General features: G+C 39.4%; 2 protein-coding genes across 7 annotated transcripts; both read left to right on the forward strand.

Annotated features, from left to right (window-relative positions):
- The first annotated feature begins 3,696 nt into the window (after positions 1–3,696).
- On the forward strand, positions 3,697–9,247 carry tpmt (thiopurine S-methyltransferase). 4 transcript variants are annotated; one of them, XM_004074154.4, is made up of 9 exons: positions 3,697–3,879; positions 5,987–6,106; positions 7,205–7,297; positions 7,372–7,504; positions 7,585–7,637; positions 7,706–7,780; positions 7,849–7,934; positions 8,023–8,067; positions 9,030–9,247. In XM_004074154.4, the coding sequence occupies exons 1-9, from the start codon at positions 3,728–3,730 to the stop codon at positions 9,158–9,160; spliced, it is 888 nt and encodes a 295-aa protein (XP_004074202.1). In that variant the 5' UTR covers positions 3,697–3,727; the 3' UTR covers positions 9,161–9,247. The 4 variants fall into 4 exon arrangements, with proteins under 4 accessions (XP_004074202.1, XP_011479449.1, XP_004074203.3 ...); XM_011481147.1 differs by having other exon boundaries at positions 3,713–3,879; positions 5,984–6,106; XM_004074155.4 differs by having other exon boundaries at positions 3,763–3,957.
- Positions 9,248–11,436: 2,189 nt separating this feature from the next.
- On the forward strand, positions 11,437–23,025 carry ppp1r36 (protein phosphatase 1 regulatory subunit 36). 3 transcript variants are annotated; one of them, XM_020707269.1, is made up of 11 exons: positions 11,437–11,522; positions 12,791–12,855; positions 13,261–13,347; positions 13,408–13,547; positions 14,880–14,949; positions 15,022–15,099; positions 16,551–16,694; positions 18,436–18,475; positions 19,571–19,746; positions 20,448–20,639; positions 22,281–23,025. In XM_020707269.1, the coding sequence occupies exons 1-11, from the start codon at positions 11,490–11,492 to the stop codon at positions 22,357–22,359; spliced, it is 1,104 nt and encodes a 367-aa protein (XP_020562928.1). In that variant the 5' UTR covers positions 11,437–11,489; the 3' UTR covers positions 22,360–23,025. The 3 variants fall into 3 exon arrangements, with proteins under 3 accessions (XP_020562928.1, XP_020562929.1, XP_020562930.1); XM_020707270.1 differs by having other exon boundaries at positions 16,554–16,694; XM_020707271.1 differs by lacking the exons at positions 11,437–11,522; positions 12,791–12,855 and having other exon boundaries at positions 12,894–13,347; positions 13,408–13,558.
- The last annotated feature ends 1,603 nt before the right edge of the window (positions 23,026–24,628 follow it).

Raw genomic sequence — 24,628 nt, forward strand, 5'->3', positions numbered from 1 at the left:
CACGCACACATCTGGACGCTGCGCTGATTTCAGCAGCAAGAATACGAAATCTTTTTGGCCTCAGATCCATCTCAGCCTCTGGAGCCGCTCCTCTTCTTGTCCAGCAGCAGAAGCTCCACTTCTGTTAGATCAGAATCAAAACAAACTTTATCCAACAAGCACCTTTCAGATATTTAAAAGTGCTTTACAGTAAACAAAATCTTTACCAAAAACATTAAAGCCTCCCCCCCATCAATGCCCCACGCCACAGACACACTCTCATAGCAGTGAGATAAAAAACATACAAAAAATAAATAAATAGAAATTTGGTTGAAGTGAGGCAACTATATTATATTTTGGGGATCAGGCAGCCAGCGACCACCCCACTCATAATGGCAGGGGTGTCACCACAGGCAGTGGCGGTTCTACCCTGAATTACTCCCCGGGCGAGACCCTCCCCAGGCGCCCCCCCCCCCCCCCCATAGTCACAACAGAACTTTGTTTGTCTTTGTCAACTGACATGTTATATTGTCATTGAAATTAAGAAGTGGATACAAAAGATGTCAGAATTCTGAACAGCATTATAATAGTTATCAGAACACAAAAAATAAAAGACCATAAGCATGGCAAAAATACAGTTAGCTAAGAAATATTAAATCAATATTAAATAAATAATATAAAATAAATATTTTAAAAACATTTATGAATTGGAAATTTAAATTGTCATGTTCTATATCGATCTCTACTTCAGAGAAGAAAAATTAGCTCATGTTTTCCGTCTTCAATCCTTTGATTGGAAAATTTTCAGTTATGACCTGTTGAATTATGTTTTGTCCCCATAGATTTGCAGTAAATGGTAAATATTCATTTTTAAAACTACCTACAGATTTATGGAAATTCTATTGGCTAAAAATATAATCCCACATTTGTAAAACAAATAAAAAATAAACTTCATATGCAGGCTCAAAATTAACCCCTAAACCCCCAGTTAAATGTCAAAAAAACATTGGGAAAAAATTTAGGCTGCCACAAACGATTATTAAATTTAAGACCAATCTCAAATTATTTGCCCCATTAGCATCTTATGGCAGCAGCAGCATGCTGTGTAACCATCACAGCTTTTTTAACATTATGAACTAGTATACAACAGCAAAACCCAACAAAACCTTTGTGTTACAGCAGAGCAGACAGACACATGAATCATAACTAATGTTACAAGTTAAGGCAGAGCAAATTTTTAAGAATAAAATCTAAAAAAAAAAAAAAAATGACGCTATTTGCAACATTTGGGCCTACTTCAGTGTTGGTCATCGACCAAAATAAAGTTTTCATCGGCAACGTTGTTGTAGGGCAGGTAGCATTAGAATTTAGAAAAGACATGCATCAAGCTGTGAGGACTTACCCTTTTCTTTATCTCTTTTCTCCTCTTCTTCTTTTCTTTTCTTTCTAAATTGGGCACCAGATGGCTTTGACCTTTTTTTCTCCATATTTTAGATGTTTTTGGCGTTTGTTTGGCATAAATGTCCTCACGTCACGAAGAAGACATCAAGTCCGTCGACTGAACCAACTGTCACCTTAGTGACAGCATTGTTTTGTGTTGCCATTTTTTCATTTGGGCATTTAACACAAAATTAACCCAAAAAAAGAGGGATATATTTTCTATACCTTTATTAAAGTGTAGGTTATAGAATGTCACCTTATGACTGACTTATAAAAAGGTTTTATGAAGTAGATTCAAACCCCCGCCCTTGTCCCCACCTAGCCACTTAATTTGGAAGCGTCCCACAATTGAACTGATTCCCCGCAGCCCCCCCCCCCCCCTTTCTTCACACATTTCCAGCAGGAGCGCGTGCAGCTATAGCCAGGGGCGCTGATTCGCTACATGACGGCGCAGTCGCAGTTTTTACTTTTATTTTTTTCATCAAGCCCGCGACCGTCGCCTCCCCTGAAAGATGAGCCCGCCAGGTTTTGCGCATGCGCAAACGCGGTGGTGCTCCGTGCTCCCCCCGCGCCCCCTCCCTTCTTCTTCACACACATTTGTGTCTACTTCTCAAAGACAGGAGAGCGCACAGCTGCGGGGCGAGGGCGGCGGCGCGGCCAGGTTCAGGCTGTTACAAACTCACAAACTGTGACATAAGTAAACCAATAGTGGTGCATATAATATTTTACAAGGGCTGAGCCGCCGGTGCCGCCCCCCTTCAGTTTTCCGCCCCAGGCCACCGCCCGGACGGCCCGTGCCTAGAACCGCTACTGACCACAGGACCCCTCCCCATCAATCCCACTAGGTCGATCCTCTTCACAGGGAAAGCTTAGTCACTGGTGCGGACGATCCCTATGTGGAAAACACTGGCATAAAAAAAATACATGAAAGTAAAAACAAAGATCAAAGGAAACTTTAAAGCAACATGGATATCAAAGACACCATAAAGATCAAAAAGAATGTCTGCCTGCTACAGGAAGAACTTTTCTAAATAAACAACTAGTTCAGGATCATCACACTGGAGATTTTTTCTAAATTTGTGCAGCGGCGCCCCCTCATGATTAAACCACGGTGGTTCAATTTAGTACAATTTAACCTTTAACTATCGAAAATCCTAACCGCCAAAAAAGGATTTAGAAAAATCTTCAACAAACCAACTGATTTATTTAAAACAGTTTCTGTTCTTTATTTTGAGCACGTTCCACTTCTTTAAGTTTCAAACAGTACTCCCGTCAGCCAATTAAATAAATTTTAACCATTACCTGTATAAGAGAACTGAACTGAGTGAGTGTGACGTCACTCCTAGAAAACGGATTACTTCCGGCTCCAACCAAACATATTCAGGCTGCATTTTCCTGCAATACAGAAGTCGCTATTTGGAGCCAGACGGCGTTGTTAGCAGCGGTTGGTCCGAAAAAGCCAAAATCAACGTTTCTATAACAACCTCTGTGAAAGAGATTAACAATGTTCAGCTTTTATTTAAGACTTTTTTTTTAGCATTTATACAAATATTTTCCTTTTATTCAATTTTTTTTCAAATATATTTCTAGGCCTGCACAATAAATCACATATGTATTAATATAGCAGAAGACACATTAAAGAGACCGTAAACTGTGATACTCGGTAACCTTAAATTTTTACACGTAATACAATCTTGAAGTATTAACGAATCAAACAGAGCTCCTAATGTTGTTGACCAATCAGATGGAGCACTTTTATGTTACATTTCTGCCTCCTATGTAGACAACCACATGGAGAAAAAAACCTTTTCCAAGTGATTGTATCTTGAAATGCTTAATTCGTTTTTGGAAATAGAAACAGATTCATCCTAAAACTGTTCATAAACTAAACTTTTTTTTACCTGAAATTTAATCAACATAGTCTACCATAAAAGGTAGGACATTATTAGTTCCTTTGTGAATTTAAACTTCTACATTTTATATCTCTACACATCTCAAAGGCTACACATCAACAAAAAGCCTTTTAGAGCAAAGCAAGCGATGGTATTGCAATGTTACAAAAATCAGTTAACACTATTTTCAATTTTCACAATAAAAAAAAATCATTTTTGTTTCATATTTCGCTTTTCTTTTTTTCTCTCTTGTAACTTTTTATCTTTTCAGCACAACCGAAACAAACATCGTCAGGCTTAGGTAGCTCCGCCCAGTTCACTCTTTTACACCCCTGAACTCGGACTGTCAGGCACACCCTTTGCTGCTGTCACTGGTCTTTAGGAGGCGGGGCATCACGTGAACGGAAGTCTGGTTCATGAATGATGATTTCACCGGTTGTTTACTTGTCTGGTGCGGTTTTTTGAACTCCTGGGTCAACGGGATTCCGGTCAAGTATAACTTAGGACCCTCCCTCAGCTCACGTGTTGACCAAAGAGCCGGGGACAGGGCACGGTCCACTTCAGACAGGTACGCTCCCCGTCAGACAGCCATGAGGGCAACAGATGTGCTCCTCTTCTCGCTGCTGTGTCATGTGGCCGCCGGCAGGTAGGCGATCCCGGCGCGCGACCTTCACGTGCTGCTTGTCAGACTGTAAAACGAGGTTTAGAACTGTTCTGATCCCGTTTTTGACCATCAGCAGCAGTAGATCAGGGTTCGGTTCTCGGTGTTTTCTGAAAGAATCTGCAGATCGACGTCTTGATGTTTGACACGGGTAGATTTTTACGCATGGTGGAGCACGCGCTTGCGCGTGTAAAGATAACTGGACGGTCGCGTGTCTGCAGAAAGCTGGAACTGCATGAAAGTCAAAGATTCACGAGGCTCTTAGATAAGAGAGCTCTTAACTTTTGTATTTTAAGAAATTGTAACTTTTTAAATATAATTAAACTTGCAATATTAAAAAAATCTTTCAAAAATAACATATAAAGGAGTTTAACAATTACAATGTTTTTACTTTTGTTTTAGCTATTGCCCCCCCACATACCAGTAATAACAATACACTGAACTTCTGAAATAAAAACGCCGTTTTACGTTCCCACTGTAACAGAGGCCTTTGTGAAGGCGATGGACCATAGCAACCATTTGAAATTTTCCTTATTTGGATAGGACTGATGTGAGTGCCAATTTTTGTGTCTCCTCATCAAATTAAATGTTGTACTTTTTCATAGCAACATAAAGCAACTCTACTTCCTCCAACGTTGACTTGGTAACATCAGATGACATGTAAATGTTTTCCGTGTGGGAAAAACAATTCTACCTCTACAAACAGCATAGTCTGAAGTTGAAAGATTTTATCGTTCTGATAAATTGTGAAACATTGGATTTTTAAGGTTGCCATGGAAAAAATGTTGAAGTATACCAATATTTTATAAAGTACCTTTAGTATTTTTTCTCTTTTTGGAAGAATCAAAAGAGTTAATTTTCCAATGTGTTGTTAAAAAAACGGGGGAAAAAAGTGTCTAACTTGTAATGTTTCATGTTGACTTAAGGTGGCGCTCTTCCCATAAGTGGAAAATGTTTCCTCAGTAACTATTTTTTGTGTTCTAAAATATTGAACACAAGCGCTTACGTTAATAACTGTACAAACAGGATTTCATTTATACATTTTTCCAGATGGTTACCGTGGTGATGTAGGGGTGTTGTGTTCTTCCTAGGGTTGTGCCGATGGACAATACCATCGTTCATCGTGATGGGTGACTGACATCCCGATGGAGAGACACCATCGTGATGCCAGGCCCCCGCCACGCTGCGAGTCGACACCATAAGCCGCAGTTACATGTGAAAAATATCTTGATGGGATCACTGGTCGGATTAGAATCCAACCGTGTACATGGTTCCATAAAAATGTTTTCAGAATATAAAAAACGTTCACATGGCTCACACTTTCGGTCGGAATAAATCATTCGCACATGCGCAGTAGGGTTTGAAAACTGGAAGCGCATATCAGTTCCGTCGAGCGGCTATTTCTTTCTCAAACTTTATTGAATGTAACAATTCAATACAAAACAATGTTGCCGAGCGGCTATATACATTGACATGTCAGCTCGGTAACATACAAGACGATCTTCTAAACGTGCTTTTAATAATGTTACGATTATTATGAAACGCCTGTTCGCTCATCGTTTTATTTTTAATCCGTGTGGTCAGTGCTTTTTCTGTTGAAAAACGGAGCCGGAAAGAAGCCAGAATTAGCAGTATGCTAACACGGGCTAACAACATTAGCTTTGGGTGGTGCTGCAATCTGCATCTTGGCTGCATGTAAACATGTGGGAATAACATCAGCCTTTATTTAATCGGGACACGACTCGAAACACAAATCCACGTGATTGTTTGAACGATTTCTAAGGACTGAGCGGCCTTTCTGCTTTGACGCTCACACCGCCCCAAAGCTGCTGTGTGTGTGCTGACGATCCTCTGCTCAGACACACACTTAACGGCCAATTTAAGGGACATCGCCCAACCCGAGTTCTTCCACCTTTTTTTCTTCTAAAACACTTTCAAACCTTTATTGGGCGACAAATGGAAATCTTCTTCTGTGTACTCGCTGCTCACCTGCTTGTGTTTTTGCGCCCAGTAGCGCCCAGGTGAACATCAGCAGAATGCTGGGTCAGCAGGCCGAGCGGGTCATGGCGCTGGGGGAGTGGGAGGAGCGCTGGCAGCAGGACAGGATCGGCTTCCACCAGCCTACCGTGCACAGGTGAGGCCACGCCCTCTGCAGGGAGAACGGGCGAGCAATGGGTTCAGAGTGCATCCCAGCAAGGGAATAGGGGGCGGCAGGACGACCGGAGTCCAACGGTCACCAGAGTTAAAGAGGAAACTTTAACATGATTTATTCTGACACTCTACGGGTTTCTCCATTTAGAGAACTGTAGTTTTATAAAGATAAAAATGTTCTTTTGAAAAGAAGTTTGAGTTTCAAGCAGACCCCACCCCTAAATTGCTGGTGGACTTCAGAGAAGATCCCTGGCTCTTATTTAGTAAATCTGAGTCCAAACTCAGTGTTTGTTTGTTTTTTTCCACACTTATTTGTTGCATTTACTTTTGAGAAACTTAATAAAATGTGAACTTTTCTCTCTTTAGTGGATCTTCATCTTTTGAACTGAATGTTTTTAGAAATCATTTCTTTAGATTAGGTTTATTGGAACCTTTAAGCTAAGAAAACCTCTAAATGTAACTGAATCTAATGCTAGGTTCACACCAGGTTCGGAAACATACTAAACGCACCACAATTAAATGTGTGCTGGAAGTTAAACCAGCTGAACTTTGACCAATCAGGGACTTGGATTTGGTAGTGACGGATGGGTAGGGTCATTTTTATATCACAGAAGTGCCAACTAGTAGAAAATTGATTACGGAGGCGAAATGAAAAATTGCGATTTGTGCCCAAACAGAATTTTATGACATTAAGTCATTCATATATTGGAATAGAGGTGTGAAAAAAAAGCCTGGTGCAGGATTTGAGAGATTTGCACCTCTTCAACATTCCACACCAAGCCTCTTCCACCTGTGAGTACATGTGCTATTGGGTAGCAACAGACCTGTGTGAACGCCAAATGCTAAAAGCGTGTTCAAAGACCTACGTTTAACCACACATGCCTGGTGTGTACAGACATGAGCGCAAGGATTTGTATTCTTCTTACATTTACTGAAAAACTTGACAGGAAATGTGTCGCTGACTTAAAACGACTTCTCACAATTTCTCACAACCTTTTTTTTTAAATATTTTGGATATATCGTCAAAAATGATCTCAAATGTTCGAGTTCTTTCAAACACAGAGCATCATTTTCTTCACAGGATGTTGGAGAAGAACCTGGACAAAGTGCTGAACGGGCGGACTGGCGTGCGCTTCTTCTTCCCTCTCTGTGGGAAAGCCATTGACATGAAGTGGTACGATAATCTCAAAGTACCATCGCCCTCTGTTTCTGGGTCACGTGACCTAGCATCTGCCTTGGTCGTCTCAGGTTGGCAGATCAGGGTCACTCTGTGGTCGGCGTGGAGATCTCTGAGAAGGGGATTCAGCAGTTCTTTGAGGAGAACAACATGACGTTCAGTGAGGAGCCGGTACCTGAGATCCCTGGAGCCAAAGTGTTCAGGGTGGGTGAACCCAACACTCCCATTGGTCCTCCATTCTGTTACTTGCCTAAACCTTTGATTTTTTGTTTGTTTGACTGCAGAACCCAGAGAAGAACATCTCCTTGTACCAGTGCGACCTGTTCCAATTCTCCAGGTAAGATCATCCCCTGGTTGCTGCGGATCGGTACCTGAACCTCTCAGAGTGACTGTCCCTCCTCTCAGTTCCATTGCCGGTCGCTTCGGAGCAATTTGGGACCGAGGTTCTCTGGTGGCCATCAATCCAAAGGACCGCGAGAAGTAAGTCCGAAACTGCTGTGGCTCAGTCAAGATGGTCTGGATATTCACTTGTTTCCTCCTGCCTCCAGGTATGCAGCTCTCATCGTCTCATTGATGGACAATGACTGTAGGTATCTGCTGGACACGTTCCTCTATAACCCAGACCAGTATCGAGGTACGTCTATGCGTGACGTCGACTCTCAGAACCTACTAAAACCTCGACCTTGGTGAATTCTTTCTGATAAGTGTGACTGTTCTTGTAGGTCCTCCATTCTTCGTTCCTGACGAACAAGTCCGCAGCTTGTTTGGTCAGTACCATCCAGCACCACACTCGCTTTGAACAACCTTCAGAAACTAAATCCCGTTACACATCTCATCCAAGAAAACTGTCCAGACCTCCTCTGATGTTCTCCTGACACCACTGGAAATTGAAACAGTCCTTTGAACCTCAAACCTCTAAATGATCTGTGCAGCTGTAGTCACAGGAACGTCATGGTCTTGTTCTATGCTGATCTGTGACTTTCTTTCTGTTATTGGTCTAGGTTCAGTGTGGTGAAATTGTACAGTTTTTGATGATCCCTCAGTTAATTGAACATTTTTGCATCCAAACAAAAATCAAATCTGCATTTGTAGTAGATTATCCAGTAGATTCTTCTTAAAATGTTTACCTCCAGCTAACGGAATGGGCACTAGCATTATACCCTACAGGTTCAAAACCTGAACAGAAAGTCCAGTTCCTGTTGTATGACATAGATGAACTGCTTCTTGAACCTCAACTGTCCCAGAATTTCCCTCATTAGAAGATGTCATCGTTCTAAGCTATCAGGTTTTGTTTGAAGGTCCTCAGATATTTAAATGAGATTTAGCAAGACAAAATCTCTGGGTTGTTCTTTCTTGGGCTGATGATAAAACTAGAGAGATCTTCACCACGCTGAGGTTTTGGATGACCTAGGAGTGAGGTGAAGCTTTGACGCAAAGGCTGGAACTGACTGGAAGTGCTCACTGATATCAAATGATGACATACTGTGACTGGACAGATTTAAACTCCATATGGGTTCACTCACAGAGATGGGGTCCAGAATGTCAGTGTCTGATCAAAAACCTTTCAAATCAATGGTCTCTCTGAGAGGTGGTCTTTCTAAGAAGTGGTCTCTAAAAAGCAGTGTCTCTATGAAGTGTTCTTTCTGAGAAAGTTTTTTTCTTAGAAGTGGTCTTTGACCCATGGATGACCTTGTCACACATGAGCTGATCTCCTGGTCTTCTGTTTCAGGGAGCAGCTGTAATGTGGAGCTGCTGCAGTCCGTGGACGCCCTCACAGACAGACAGAGAGACTGGGGCCTGGACTCCTTCATGGAGAACATTCACCTCATCACGCTGAAGAACAGCTCTGCAACAAAGTGATGCTAGAGCTAGAGCTAAAACCTGTCCTTGAAGCTGGTTGTGGTGTTTCTCCTCATTAAAGATGCTTTTGCGTGTTTGCTCAGTTAACGTGACTCGTCAAATCACAACACAACCACAGCAGCAGGCTCCTCCCTAAAGGCCAAGGGACACAGTCACTCCTCCCGTTTGCTTTGCTCCTCTGGGTTTGAAGCATTTCCAAACATTTACCCAAACTTTAAACCTTCGCTCGCCCGTCAGGGTTTGCAGATTTGATCAACATTAGATCTTGGATCATACTTGACAAAAAAAACAACAACTTTGACCTTACAGACACATGGAAAGGTGTTTGGGGCTGATGAAAACGTTATTTAAATGCAGTTCGCTAACGTTCCTGCTCCATTTACGTGTTAGAGGAAGACCTGTTAATCTCATGTCAATCATTCCATCCTAGTGTCAGAAGTGGAAGCTCAGCCTGGATCACACTCCATCCTTCTTTCAAATATTTATAAAAATATCATGATAAATGTTTTCAACAAAAATAGAACCTGTTATTCACTTAATGTAGCCCCGCCCGCTTTCCCTGCAGCTTTGTATTCTTCCTGATGGCTCAGTCTTTCTGGACCCCTGTTCCTTAGGTTTTGTCCTCCACACCAACCATCTATGTGTCGGGATGGCCCTTCTGTCTCCTGCTTTTTATCTGGATCAGGTGGTTCCAGCCAATCAGAACCTGGATCCAACCTGGTGGACGGAAGCAGAACTACTGATTGTGTCTGTTTCTTCTACAAAAGGCTCTTCAGTAGATGGACTTTTCATAAAAAACAATGTTTATAAAGGCAGATTTAGGTAATGTAGCACCTTATAAAGTGTATGTGAACACCATCTGAGCTGCGTTCACTAAAACTCCCAGGCTCATTAATATTAAAATAACAGTTGGCAACATTTTCAAATGCAAATTTGGTTTTAAATAGAAAGTGCACATGTGGTTCTGAACGGCCCCTAGTGTTTCTGAAATACCACATTGCTAATTGCAAAAGCTCATTCCCCCAATCAACTCTAAATGTTGTCAGCTGAGCAGCGTTCACAAACACAGAAGAAATCAAAAAACTGACTTCTTGGTTCTTTTGTTATCAGACACGGTTCTGTTTCTCACATACATGTTTCGACGGACGTCTTTCGTTTTCGTTCGAAACATGTCAGGTACGTGAAAAACGCCACCCGTGTCTGATAACAAAAGAACCAAGAAGTCAGTTAGTAATACAGACCCTATGAACTTTATTGCACTAAGGAAATAAAATAGACAAAATAAGATAAATTAAGTAATACAATTTAAGTAAGTGAGCTGAAGTTAGCTGCCCCCTGCTGGTGAAACCTGGTAACTGCACCATTTATTTGCTGTAAAGGTGTGTTGGGCTGTTTTAGAGCCTCACCTCCTAGAAAATAAGATTTAATAAAAGGAAAAGTAATGCTAAAGTTTTTTTCTTGCTTTTTAGACTAATTCTAATGAATTAGAATCGTAAATATATGATGGAGAGCACTGCTGATGGAGCAGACCTTTTCAGCAGCTGCAGTGTCGTCACGCCGATCATGTAAGCAGCAGATCTACATTCCAGATGCTCAGAGGAACAATGGTGACGTATCAGACAGTACATGTCAGAACAGGTGACTTAAAGATCTAACTGATAAAGAGCAATGCCCTAGATCTGGAGCTTCTAGAGCTGCTTGCTCACAAGGTGTTTAATAAGATAAAACTGATTACAGAGGCTTTTGCCATGGATGATTAGAACATCTTATCTGCTGCTGCTGATTGCTTTGAACCTCACTTATGACAAATAAACATAAGAAAATAGCTCTATGTAAATGAAATTGGGGCTGCACAGTGTTGTAGTGGTTAGCACTCACCTTACAAGAGGTTCAAATCCCGGCTGGGACCTTTCTGTGTGGAGTTTGCATGTTCTCCTTATGTATGTGTGGGTTTTCTCTGGGAACTCTGGTTTCCTCCCACAGTCCAAAAACATGCTTCATCGGATAATCAGTGTCTCTAAATTGTTCCTAGGTGTGAGTGTGTGTGTGATTATGTGGCCCTGTGTACCCCGCCTTTGCCCAACAGCAGGGATAGGCTCCAGCAACGCCATGACCCCCAACAGGGATTCAGCAGGATCAGAAAATGAACAGATGGGTAATCAAATCGTTTTTTCTGCTATTTTTCATTATCTAAAAACAAACCAATGTTACATTTCTGAGCAGAAACTGAGAATAAAGTTGCACCTTGTGTTGCTGCCTTGGAAAATCCAGAAGAGGGCAATGGAGAGCAGCGCTGGGGGTTGCCTGGATACAGAATCCAACAACAGAGATGGAGGCACAGCTCAAGACCACAGACAGCAGCGTGAGTTTCCACATTCTCTGATCTCTCACATTTGTTGTTTAACACTTGTGCTATCCTACGACCCCACCCTTACATTGAGGTGTTCTCCCTACCATGACAAAGGTGGATAAAGGTGGAAAGATTTCATGTAATCCATGGACACCAGTAAAGATCACAAATCATTGAAGAAAAAAGGTTCAGCGCACTGTCTAGTGGGTCTAGATGACCCAACTCCCAATGGTAAAGTGCCTAGGATAGCACAAGGGTTACGGACATCACACACAAAAACAGTACATTATTAGAGGACGTGCATTCTCTGTGTGTGGCAGAAAAACGCAGGGAGGAGAGGAAAACAGGAAAATATGGAAGGGTGTTGAAAAACGAAGGGAAAGTATAGAACGATACATACTAGATGAGCAAAACATTGTCAGAAAATGCAATATTTCCGTTCAGAATCTAAACCTATAGCAAATGGTTTTGGAATTCACATGTTTGATGTTCTTGTTTGCACTGGAATAACTCGGATAACAATAACTGACTCAGAATTTTTTTTAAAAAGGCTGCAAAAAATGTCAAAACTGTGGTAAATAATTGTTTTTTTAGCAGCCGTTGTTCCTGTTATTTTTATTTAGACTCGGGGTTTAGGGTAACAGGAAACAGACATTCCTCTGGAAAGATTTGGACACTTTCAAGGCTACAAGTCTATGTCCAGAGATTTCTGTGTTCCAGTTTCTACTACGCCCAACTTTATCATCAAGAGCTGTGGCGCTGTGGGGAACCCCCTGGACTTGAACGGAAGAGCAAAATGATGAAGATTTACAACACAGGGTTGTTCTAATTGGAAAACGCCTCCAAACTAGTTCAAGCTGAACTACAAACACAGGGAACATTGGTGTTTGCACCATCCACCACCATCTGAATGAAAAGGGATGTAGGAGATCCAGGAGGCGTGAAAAAAGCAAGATTGGGGTTTGGCAAAAACCTAAATGACACAACCCTTCAGAGAGAAGATGCTGTGAATGGAGGGAGAGCTTTTTGGTGAAGTACCCTCTGGTGCCAACTAGATCATAGTTTGAAATGTCCAACTAGAAGTGGTCAGCTAGTGTTTCAGAATAAATTTGAGTTTTTCAGTCTTAGCAACTAAACAAATGCTTTTTCCAATGTGTGCTTCCATTTAAAAAAAAAAAAAAACAACTCAGAAAATTCCCCCAGAGGAGGTTTTTAGAATATTTGAATCCTTGAGAATCCAGATGCTTCCTTTAGGTTTATGTTGTTTTCTCACTTTCCAGGTGAATGCACCGCCTCTCGGCCTCTGGAGGTGGAGCAACGAGGCTCAGAGTGTGGAGTCTGTTAGGTGGCTTTCAGTTTCTTTTCCTTCAGAGGTGTAAATGTAAATCTTCTTTCTGACAAAACAAGAACGTCTGCAGAGTTGATGAATTAGATGTATGATGTCTTTTCCTTTTGTATTGATGGTGGCATTTCATTATTAGAGAGGAAAAGGAGGAGGATCAAACAGAAAACAAGAGGTTTTCAGTGTGGACGTAATGACTTCATGCCTAAAATAAATCTTCCAATAGAAAAGCTGGGATACATAAATATATCTACACAATTTTTTACCTCGTAGAGTATTTTCTTCTTTTAATTTCACTCAATTAATTTTCTGTTTACTGGTTTGTGAAGCAGCAAATGTTGATCTTGAGGAAAAATGTTTTTAAAATCATAATCTCCATCTTCTCATTTTAATCTGGTTCTTTAAAAGTAACTTTCGTGTAGAGGACGAGGATGCCCTGAGGAGGCGGAGCCAGCCCGATACCGACTTCCTGGAGCTTCAGCTGAGAGCGGAATGGTGGGTATTGCGTTCATAAAGACCATGATGAGGCACAGACTCACTGATACTCTGCTGCAGGCTGGCTGGAGTACACGCCATCAACCACACGGGGCGCCACACCGGAAGAACAAGCCGCATCGGAGCCACTCAGCTGGAAACCTTCAGGACGTCTTTGATGGAGCAACAAGGAGAAACCGTCACTGTGCAGGATGTCAAACGCAAGTGTCACGTAATGCAGACCAATTTAGTTTGAAGTGGGGTTTAGTTTCTGTTTTTAACAAGTTTCTAAGAAATGTTGTTTAAAAACAACAATGACTTTGTCTTGAAGTCAGACACTTTTTGAAAAACAATTTAAACAACCTAAAGACCCACTCCAATGGAAATCACCTTTTTAGTGTTTTTAACATGTAGCATTTTTCTCATAATTGAGGACATACAGTGTGACAAAAAAAGTGTTTAGTCTTAGATTTCCTCTAGAGCAGTGATGTTTTAGGGCTGTCGCTGGGCAACACAGACTTTCAACTCCCTCCAATGATTTTCTATGTGGTTGAGATTTGAAGACTGGCTAGTCTGCTGCAGAAGCTTGAAATGCTTCTTATGAAGCCACTCCCCTCATTATCAGGGTAGTGTGTTTGGGATCGTTGTCATGCTGAAAGACCCAGCCATGTTTCATCTTCAAGGCCCTTCCTGATGGAAGGAGGTTTACACTGAAAATCTGACCATACATGGCCCCTTTTATTCTTTCCTTTACATGGATCAGTCGTCCTGGTCCCTTTGCTAAAAAAAACAGGACCAAACCATGATGTTTCCACCCCCATGCTTTACAGTAGGTTTGATGTTCTTTGCATGCAACTTGGCATTCTTTCTCCTCCAAACACGACGAATAGAGTTCTAACCAGAAAGTTCTATTTTGGTTTCATCTGACCATAGGACATTCTCCTAATCCTCTTCTGGATCATCCAAATGCTCTCTAGCAAACTTTAGACGGGCCTGCACATAATCTGGGTTTTAACTTTAACTCATAACTGATTTTATGTTTTATTTTTTCAATTACCGATACGAAGCCCATCGAGACAGTGAATTTGGGCTATACAAATAAAACTGAATTGAATTACTGGGTCTAGCAGGGGGACTATTCACTAGGTCCCCCCGTGTGGTTCTGGGATTTTCACTCACCGTTCTTGTGTTCATTTAGACCCTACGGGGTGAGATCTTGAACCCAAAATTGAGGAAGGCTATAGTGGTCTGCACCATCATATTAAAAGACTACTGGGAAAGATTTTACAAAAAAAGAAAAATGGTTGTAGTGGAACTTTAAGGCCCCTTGAATTTTTTTTTAAATATAGCAAACTAAACTTGAATGACAGAGAAACTTAGAAAAGTTTGAGAAACTGGTAATCTGAAGTTATCTAACAGATTACTAGCAAGTCTGGATCCCTCAAAGTGTAAACGAAAGGGCAAATGTTTCTAAGACCAGTGTTTACCAATCCTGGTCATCAGGGCACTCTGTAACCTTGTTGAAGCTTGTGTCTTGTTCGGATTTATTACAGAAGTGGCGGTCAGCCTGCTGCAGGACAACTATAGGCTTCCTATTCCATCCTGCTTCTTAGACATCCTAAGGTGAGATTCACTGATTTCCTCAACTGATGATCAGTGTTGGAAGCACAACCTGACTCTCAGTTCTGTGTTCAGGAGCGAAGAACTTGATGACGTAATCACCGCTCTGCTTCTGTACCTAAGCTGCTTCTTTGAGCTTGAACTGGAGGAAGGGTTAGTGGAGGCAAACGGTTTCATCAAATCTCTCTCAAAGGATTTATTTTTAACCACTAAATGATGCTAAATGATTCACACACCCAAAAAAATAAATCTGAATTTGTGAAAGAAACACCATTGGAAAATAATTCCAGATCATGTAAAGGAAAAGGAAATTTTCCAGAGAAAAAGTGACAAATTTATTTAATTTGTGCAGAAACACATATTTCTAATAAATCACTTTATCTTCATCAAACTGTATAACTGGACACTTTCTGCTTTAGTTAACTCCAAACGTCTTGCTTTGCTAGTTTCTTTCCTTACACTGTAAAAAACAGAGAATTGGAAGTACTCAAGATTTTAAGGCAAAAAACCTCAGGGACATTTTAGATTGAGCACCAAATCTTCATATTTTTAAAATGAGTCGTGTAACAGAAAATATATATTTTTTTTAGATTATAAGTCATAATTTTATTTAATTTCAGCAGAAACACATAATCTTCCTAATACATCACTTTATCATCAGCAAATTGTAAAACTGGACAATTTCTGCTTTGGTTGACTCCACATTTCTTGCTTTGCCACAATATAATATTGAGTTTGATAAATAGACATTTTCTTTCCTTACAATGTAAAAAAAAAAGGAGAGTTCGGAGAACTTAAAAATTTAATGCAAAAAAACATTAGAAACATTTTTAATTGAGCACCAAGACTTCATATTTCTATGATTTTGAGTTTCCATAACACTAATTTAACATTCATTTCTAAGCTCTCCTAGCTTGCAGAAAAGTTGGGGGAAAAAAGTTGTTGTTTTAAAAAAAAAAGGACATACAAATTTCAAGAGAATTGTCATTTGAAGCTAATGGAAAGCATTTTGCTTCTCAAATTGCTATTAGCATTAGATGCTAACAACAACTTCTTAGGTTAATTCTGCCAGTCTACTCATTGTATTGTCATTGGTTCAAATCCCAGTTTAGACATTAGTCATGATGCCAGATGCCAGTCTGCTCAAACACCACAAATCCACCTTATAAATGGTTTTCTCCTTTTTAAAAGATTATCCCAAAGAAGCTAACAATTAGGTGCTAGCAAAAAATTGGATACTAGCTGGAAAGTTAGTGACCTATTTGTGTCCAAATTCCTTCACTACTCACTATATAGTGCTTTCACCATTTTGTAGAGCCGTCTGAATCTACAATTCCAAAATCAAGTGCCCTGGAAATTTCCCAGAAAAAACTGTAAGCACCGACGCTCACTAGATCGGAGAATATAGACCACAATGCATTGCGCTGGAGCGTTTTTTGCCCAAAAGAGGTTTTTAAATGTATTTTTTTAATAAATCATCAACGTGCCATGTCTCTGCTGTAAGAGGCTAACAACTAGCTGCTTTTTGTTTGCAGTTTTAGGAACAGAGCTACATCTTCTGGCTGCACAAATGCCTTCAATTTTTATTTCTTTCTTTTGCACAGCAGTGTCAGTGCACACATAGCCTCTAAGCAGCAGAAGAACAAGCAGACTTGGCCTAAGTTACAGAGGGCTCAAAGGAAGCTAGCTGTCTCCTACTTTAGCCTAATGACTGGCCTGCAGACAGAAAAGCATCAACAGCATCCCAGGTGAGTTTCTGTCTCAACTCTACATGAGACATGTGTGAGAAACTTTATTTCGGTTATGTTAAACAAACAAACTTAAAAACATCAACATAAACATTGACACTGATCAATGTCAACATAAACATTAAAAATAATAATAATAATAATAAATAAATAAACATAACATAAACATTAAACAAAATTAACCGAAAAAGGTGTTGGGTGAAGCCAAGGCTTATTTCCCCAACCCTGAATACAAACATTACATCTACCTACAAACTGTTAGAACCTTAAATCAGAAAATAAAAAAGATGAAAAAACCAAAAACCAAAAACAAAACAAACACTTCTCAAAATGACCTCACAACCACCAAAGTCTCTCAGTCCAGAAGGTATTTTTGAAACATTTTAACTTTATACATTTTCTTAAAGTGCAGTATGGATTTTGCATTTTTCAGTTCGTCTGATAATAAATTCCACATGTTGACCCCCTGAACAAAAACACTATTTCTTAATGCGTTAGTTCTGACCACTTTCTTTTTAAACATATCTTTACCTCGAAAATCATAATTATCAACTTTTATTTCGAACAAACTCAGTATTTTGGCAGGTACACATTGTTTTTTAACTTTAAACATAAAAATTCCAGTAATAAGATAAACTAAATCATAAAATTTTATTGCCCTTAATTTAGGAAATATTTGTTTTGTGGATTGATTGTATGAAGAGTGGTTTACAATTCTAATTGCTTTTTTTTGCAGAATAAAAATAGGTTTTGTATTTGACTTGTAACTATGCCCCCAGATTTCTAAACAATAGGTCAAATAAGGAATCATGAAGGAACAATATAGAATATACAATGTAGCTGTGTTTAAAAAATATTTGACTTTATGTAGGATGGCTAATGATTTGGACAATTTAGAGAGAATATAAGTTATGTGTGGTTTCCATGATAATGTATGATTCAAGATTACTCCCAGAAATTTTATTTCATTTACTCTTTCAAGAACAACATCCTCAATTTTTAACTCAGAGATGTTTTCCCGTTTTCTATAGCCAAATATAATGTACTTGGTTTTATTTTGATTTAAAGACAGTTTGTTTGAATCAAACCATTGTTTGATTATGGATAATTCTTTTGTTATGTCTGAAAGAAGCTTTTCCAGGTTATCTCCAGATAAATACAAAGTAGTGTCGTCAGCATATAAAACACAATTTAACAAATCAGAAACTTTACAAAGGTCGTTTATGTATAAAATAAATAATATAGGACCCAATAGGGACCCCTGGGGTACTCCACATGTAACAGGACACATATCAGATTTTTCGTTATTGAAATAAACATACTGACATCTGTTAATAAGATAACTTTCTAACCAGGAATATGCTATTCCTCTAAAACCATATTTCTGTAACCTACTAAGTAACATAGTGTGATTTAATGTATCAAATGCTTTTTGAAGATCAACAAAAACGCCTACAGTAAATTTCTTCTTCTCTATCGAGGAAGAAATATGATCAACTAGATGCATTATCGCCATTGAAGTAGATCTACCAGCCCTAAAACCATATTGATCCTCATGCAATAAATTAAACTTTCCAATAAAATTATTCATTCTTTTAACAAAAAGTTTTTCTAATATCTTGGATATTATCTTTGGATGTCTCATTCTTAAAAAATAATAATAAAAAGTCAGACTAAAAACTTGGATTGATTGTTAACCAGACTCCTGTAAGTATTTTTGTGTTTGTTTTTATTTCTCCAGAATCACATGTTTCAACAAAACGGAGAGTCTGCTGCATGCTGTAAGTGCTACAAAGATTAGTATCACCTAAAGTTTACAGATTTATGATTGGTTAATTTTCAACTGAGCACAGAATTCAACCAGCCGCTATTGAGACCTTTATATCACCAGAAAATGTTTAAAAGAAGTTAAATGGTCCAGAATTTTTTGTTTTTGTTTTTAGGTATTGGTTCTGAAAGCTCTTTTTGTCATCCATTAGCTTCCAAATGCACACACATTTACACATCTGTTTGAGCACACCAGAGACGTTTAATGCTGCGTTCACAAAGAAGGTGATTTGAACATCGGAGGTGGTCAGTCTTCATGTTGCATCAATGTAAAAACGTTCCACAAGGTCATAGGGTGACCGCCGACCATTTTGGGGCGGCATGTCAAAAAGTTTGACGGACTTCGCAAGTGTTACAGAGTTCAGAAATCTAAAACTTGTGCATCAACCAATCAGGAACTAAGCTTTGGTGGTGACATATTGATGATGTGATTAGTGGGTGGAGTCCAAAACCAACATTGGCTGTTTGCACTCCCCCTGCACTTCATGACGTCTGTAAAAAGACAAAAATATAATGAAAAGATCATTTTATTATTAATTTTTTTGTTATATATTTTCTTTCCACAGACTAATGCGAGACAGCAAGTTGTCAAACTAGGCTATGAAGAGACGGAAGTACCGCTAAAACTTACCATCATTTAGACTCAACTCCTAAAGAAGACAGTGAAACTTAACATACTAGCTGCCAGTGCCTTTGTAGAGCTCTCTAAAACAATGAACCCAAGCTACTCTCTTAACGCCATCCATGTTTTCTTTACTGTAGCAATGAGTTTGTAAAATACAAAGGGTGGCAGTTATCAGTTCTCCACCGCTAAGATTTCCTTGATGGTAGTCCTCATGTCATTAAGCGAGGGCTGGAGTCGTTTATCCCATCAAAACCAAAATGGCAGCTTTCACATCTCAAGTTTAGTTTTGTTAGAAGGCTGTAGTTAGCTAGAACAATAGTCAGATCTCACAGCTGCCAGATGTTTGAGACACTAACTACTGGAATGGAAAAAAGTGAAGGAACGCTGTGATGAATATGAGACTTCTGCTTCCTAATTGATCTAGAGTTTGTACAGCTTCCTATGTTGCGTCGCCTGGGTGGCTTTTCGCAGAACGCACATGAAAGTAATCCAACATGAGGTGGGGCGACTTCTCTACTCCGACACCTTCAACGCAGCTATGAAGGAGAGGATGAACGAAGAGTCAAAGGGAACCTCAGCTGTTGGGTCGGCCAGTCAAAGGTGCACCTCTGCAGGACATGAAAGACAAAAAAGAAACCACTTTTTATGCCAGTTCCTACTTCTATTAAGCCTACAATCATCCGTATCATATTTGATACACGTGTTTCTAAGACCACTATCTCATTATCATGATCCAAACTTTCCCTAAAACCAATTGGATATGAGCTGGTCCCTGTTTTCTGTCCTGAAGTGCATTATTATTCCATTAGGAGCAGCAGAAGGGCTTTTCCTGCTCATTTTAAAATAGCTACTTCAGTGAAATCTTCAAAAGACTTTTGGCGGGAAATGTTTAGCTAATTTCCACAACTTTATGGTGAGAGTGACTCATCTATTGTTATTCATATTTTTTAAATGACTACTTGTTTTATTGTGAGAAAGTAAAAAGTTGTTAATACGTTTTTTTAAAAACACATTTAAACCATGTTAAAAATGTGTGGATCAAATATGAGACAGTGGGTAAATAATGTGATGTTTCCTGAACAATGAACTTACCAAATCATCCAACGTCTCATAATTATACTATATGTATCTCATAAAATATGTTGCAAATTTTTTTTATGGATTTAAAAAAAAATAAACAAACTAAAAATCATCTTAATTCCAAAGAGATTAATTTTCTGTCAATTCTTTGTTCTATACAGGGCATTAGTGCCAAGCTGCTGCATGAAAGTCTCACATCTTCTTCATTTGATCTTCACTAGAACCATGGTGGACCTCAGCCAAGTGGCCTCACAGCGATCCCCTTTGATGATATGTCTGCTGCCTTCGCCCAAAGATCGCTCCCCTCATCTGTTTGCGGGGATCCGGGGGCGGAGTCAGGGCTTGCCATGGGCCAGCGTTTGTTCCTCGAGAGCTTTGATTGAGCAGTCGAAGCAGCAGCCAGCTCCCAGCAGGTAGAGCATCACGTCTAGAGCCAAATGGAGCTCATAGTGAAAAAGAGAGGAGGACACTCAAATAAATGTATCTATTGGCCAAATCTGCACAATGGCGGACCGCAATGGTAATTTGCTCAGTTTGAGAAGCAGGTAATTAGTGGAGCCGGTTATTAAAATAATTGTGCATTTTATGGTACAAGCACCATATTTCACACAGATTTAACTTAAGATCCTCTCTTTCAGAAAAGCACGTTAGCCTCGAGAAAATCCAAGATTTTAAAATGTAGAATATATATATATATATATATATATATATATATATATATATATATATATATATATATATATATATATATATATATATATATATATATATATATATATATATATATATATATATATATATATATATATATATATATATATAGTGCTCTCTAGATACCCCTCAAGTTTAAGGACTGTGTTTTGTGCATGAACAGCCCACATTGTGAGACTGGGGCAAATAGACATTGAATATTTCTGTAACAATTGAGTACTGTATATGGCTGCCATCTTCACACATGGCTGCCATTTTGGACTTTTCTCGTGGCTAAAGGGCTTTTCTGAAGGAGGGGTACATCCATGCCAAATTTAGGAGGGGGACCCACCTGCAGTCAAGATGGCGCCCAGACATCATTAGCAGAAGCGGAAATTGTACAACATTTCAGAATTGTAGCAAGTTTTGTTAAGACATTTTAACGTGTGTAAACGGTCAGTGTGAGATTATAGTTATGCAAAAAATGGTAATTGTCCCTTCAAAAGTGTCTAGATTTGTAAAACTGTTAACCCTTTCACACCGGAGCTTTAGCTCCAGTGTTTACATTCCTTCGACTACCGTAACTTTTCAACCACTCTGATTCGGATCTATTTTAGCCCAAATGCTAGCTGTGAGGCTTGGCTTGTTAGAGTTTAACTCAAATTAAACAGGTCATGTAACCCTTCACTGGAAAGGATTGCCTGTATTTCTTCCCATTTAGATTCTTTTTAGCTGCCATTAACACGTTTAAATCTGAATGTTTTTGTAAATACCATTTGGTTGACTGTTTAACTTGTATAGTCAAAGTTTAAAGCTTGAAGCATTTTTTATTCAAATTTCAATAAACTCTAATCTGTGGAACTCAACATTTTTGAATTATTTAAAAAAAACATTGAATTATTACAAGCTATAGAGTTTAAATCAGTGACCACAAGTCAGGATTTTGTGATTCTACAGAAAGTATCCCTCATTATCAAAAAACAGGACTCTACATTTTTCTTAGCATTAAACTAACATATTTTTGGACAATGAGGCGCAAAAGACGCATTAACCAATCAAAACCGTCATATTGGTTTGACTACACTACCCAGAAATGTCTAGAGGAGCAAAATGACAAGCAATTGATCAGAACAGTTGATTTTTCTGTGAACTATGTTGTTATTCATGTGAGCCTTTTTCATCTGGAACATCTGATAAGTCAACATTGTTCAGTTGAAATGCATAAAATACTAAACAATGCACTAAATTTTTCAGTTGATTATGCTGAAACACAGTGCATAACACCAATCAGCAAGCATAAAAGCTGCAGCAGAAATGTTCCTGTTTGATAAAAAAATGATGATCAATGCTTTTTGTGTTCTCAGTTCTTCCATTATCGGGAAACCTCTCAGTCAGTTCTGCCGCAGCAGCCTGAGACCTTTAGTGGAACAGATGGAAAACTGACGAAGAGGAGGAGAACGTTACACCGGACTCACTTGTTTTTTTGGTTCTACTTGTGAAATGTGTCACTCTTCCAACACTTGGAACTTAATTTATTAAGATCCTTTATAAAGAAAAAAGTGAATTCAAAGTAGATTAAAAGTACAAACAATATTATGTACCATATTTTTTAACTGTAGGGTGCAGTGGATTAAAAGGCGCACCATCAATAAATGGTTTATTTTTGAATTTATATCATAAAAAAGGGGCACCGAAATATTAGGCACATTAAGCGAGACAAAAGAGTCAGAGATAAGTCCCTAAGTCAGTCAGACTATATTAACTGTGTCCACAGTAACTCAAGAACTGGTTTGTGACATGTTACACGTTAGCCACGTCAGCGTATTCACAGGTCTGTAACTCCTAACCTTGTTTGCAACACACTACCAACAACAAATGTTACTGAGACTACGCTAAATCCTAAAATTGTTGGTAACAGGTAAAAAACACACAGTCCGACAAGGTAGCTGGGTTAGCGTATTTACAAAACACTCAACCTTTTTTTGCATTTTGTAAAAAAACACAACAAAACGGATACTTTGACAGAGTGCCGTGTACCACTTAAAATAGCTTTTTAGATCATTAAGCACAACCATGATTAATCCACATATAAAGCACTCCGGATTATAAGGCAGGAAAAAAAAGTATTTAAAGTGTGCTTTTTAGTGTAGATAATGTGGTAAAGGAAAATTGGGCACATCCTGTGTTTTGCAAATGTTAAATTATTGCAATGTAGAGTGGGGAATGAACAGGAGAAATGGAATGTTGCTAGAAGAAACAGATTACAGGCCTTTAAAAAGGTTAACATGTTTTTTTGTGTCACGAGCCCAAAGGCGGGATGCCGTAGCAACGCACACTCGAACACCACCAATCTAGTCTGTACATTTACTGACAATGGCCAACAAGTATAGGCTGTGACCAATCAATCTCAGCTGACAATTCCTAAACTTTTAAACAGGTGCAAAAGAGGTGCTTTCTTCAACTCATACAATCATTTGGATGTTCCAGTTTTCACGTACCTTTCCGAACTTCACACTAAAGTTACCGAACCTGGTCCCTGAGAATCCAGGGTCTGTTTTTACCCCTTGTGCTATCTTAGATGACCCCACCCTTACATTGATGTGTTCTCCCTACCATGACAAAGGTGGATAAAGGTGGAAAGATTTCATGTAATCCATGGAAACCAGTGAAGATCACAAATCCTTGAAGAAAAAAGGTTCAGCGCACTGTCTAGTGGGTCTAGATCAGTGTTTTTCAACCTTTTCTGAGCCACGGCACACTTTAACCTTAAAAAAAATCCCGCGACACACCAGCATCCAAAAATTAAAAAAAAAGGACAAACTCATAGTCTGTATTGATCTACAGCCCCTGCACAATCTCACATGCATTTTTGAGATAATTGTTACAGAAAAAGCTGGAAACTGCAGCTGTTTTTTTCTAAAAGATGCAATAAAAGTTAAGTTAAAAGATTTAAAAACAGTTTGTGTGTTCGTTAGTTTCAAGACGTTTAACAACAGATCTCCTTTTGCGCTGTCACTCTCACAACCCAATGCATCATGGGAAATGTAGTGCATAAAACGGCCGAAGATCGGTTTTCGGAGCTTCATTGTTTTGTTCACTTGTTCCACGGTCTGACATCGGATTCTGTGGAAAGCTACAGCGCTAAAGACGAGCTTTAGCTGGTATTTCTGTTAGAACTGAGCGACTTTACGAGCTAAATCGGGACAAGGAAGTGAAGACTTTAAGCACTTCTGATTGGTCAGACCGATGACATGTGATTAACCCCCCCAACACGGGACTTTTCCAAAATACAGCCGAAGGTGCAGCTGAATCGCGGTACTCATTCTTATCAAAATGTCTTTAATAAAATAAAATAAACGCAAAGAAAAAGTATTTTACGATCTTTCATATTCCTAACTCCTCAGTGTTTTATCAGGGTCTGTTTGGATGAACAGAGAGCTAAAATCCTGGAGATGGGAAATGTTTTTAGATCAGTTAATGAGGGCAATTTCCCACGGCACACTTGGCCATCTCCCACGGCACACTAGTGTGCCGCGGCACACTGGTTGAAAAACACTGCTCTAGATGACCCAACTCCTAACGTCAAAGTGTCTAGGATAGCACAAGGGTTAAGGGGGCATGATGAGCTTCATCCAGTGTGTGTCTTTGAGCAAGACCCTTCAGGCTGCTGCCTATGCAGCCGGGGGAAGCCAAGTATGGGTTCTTGGCACCC

Source organism: Oryzias latipes, chromosome 11 (genome assembly GCF_002234675.1).
Source record: "Oryzias latipes chromosome 11, ASM223467v1".
NCBI classification, from domain to species: Eukaryota; Metazoa; Chordata; class Actinopteri; order Beloniformes; family Adrianichthyidae; genus Oryzias; species Oryzias latipes.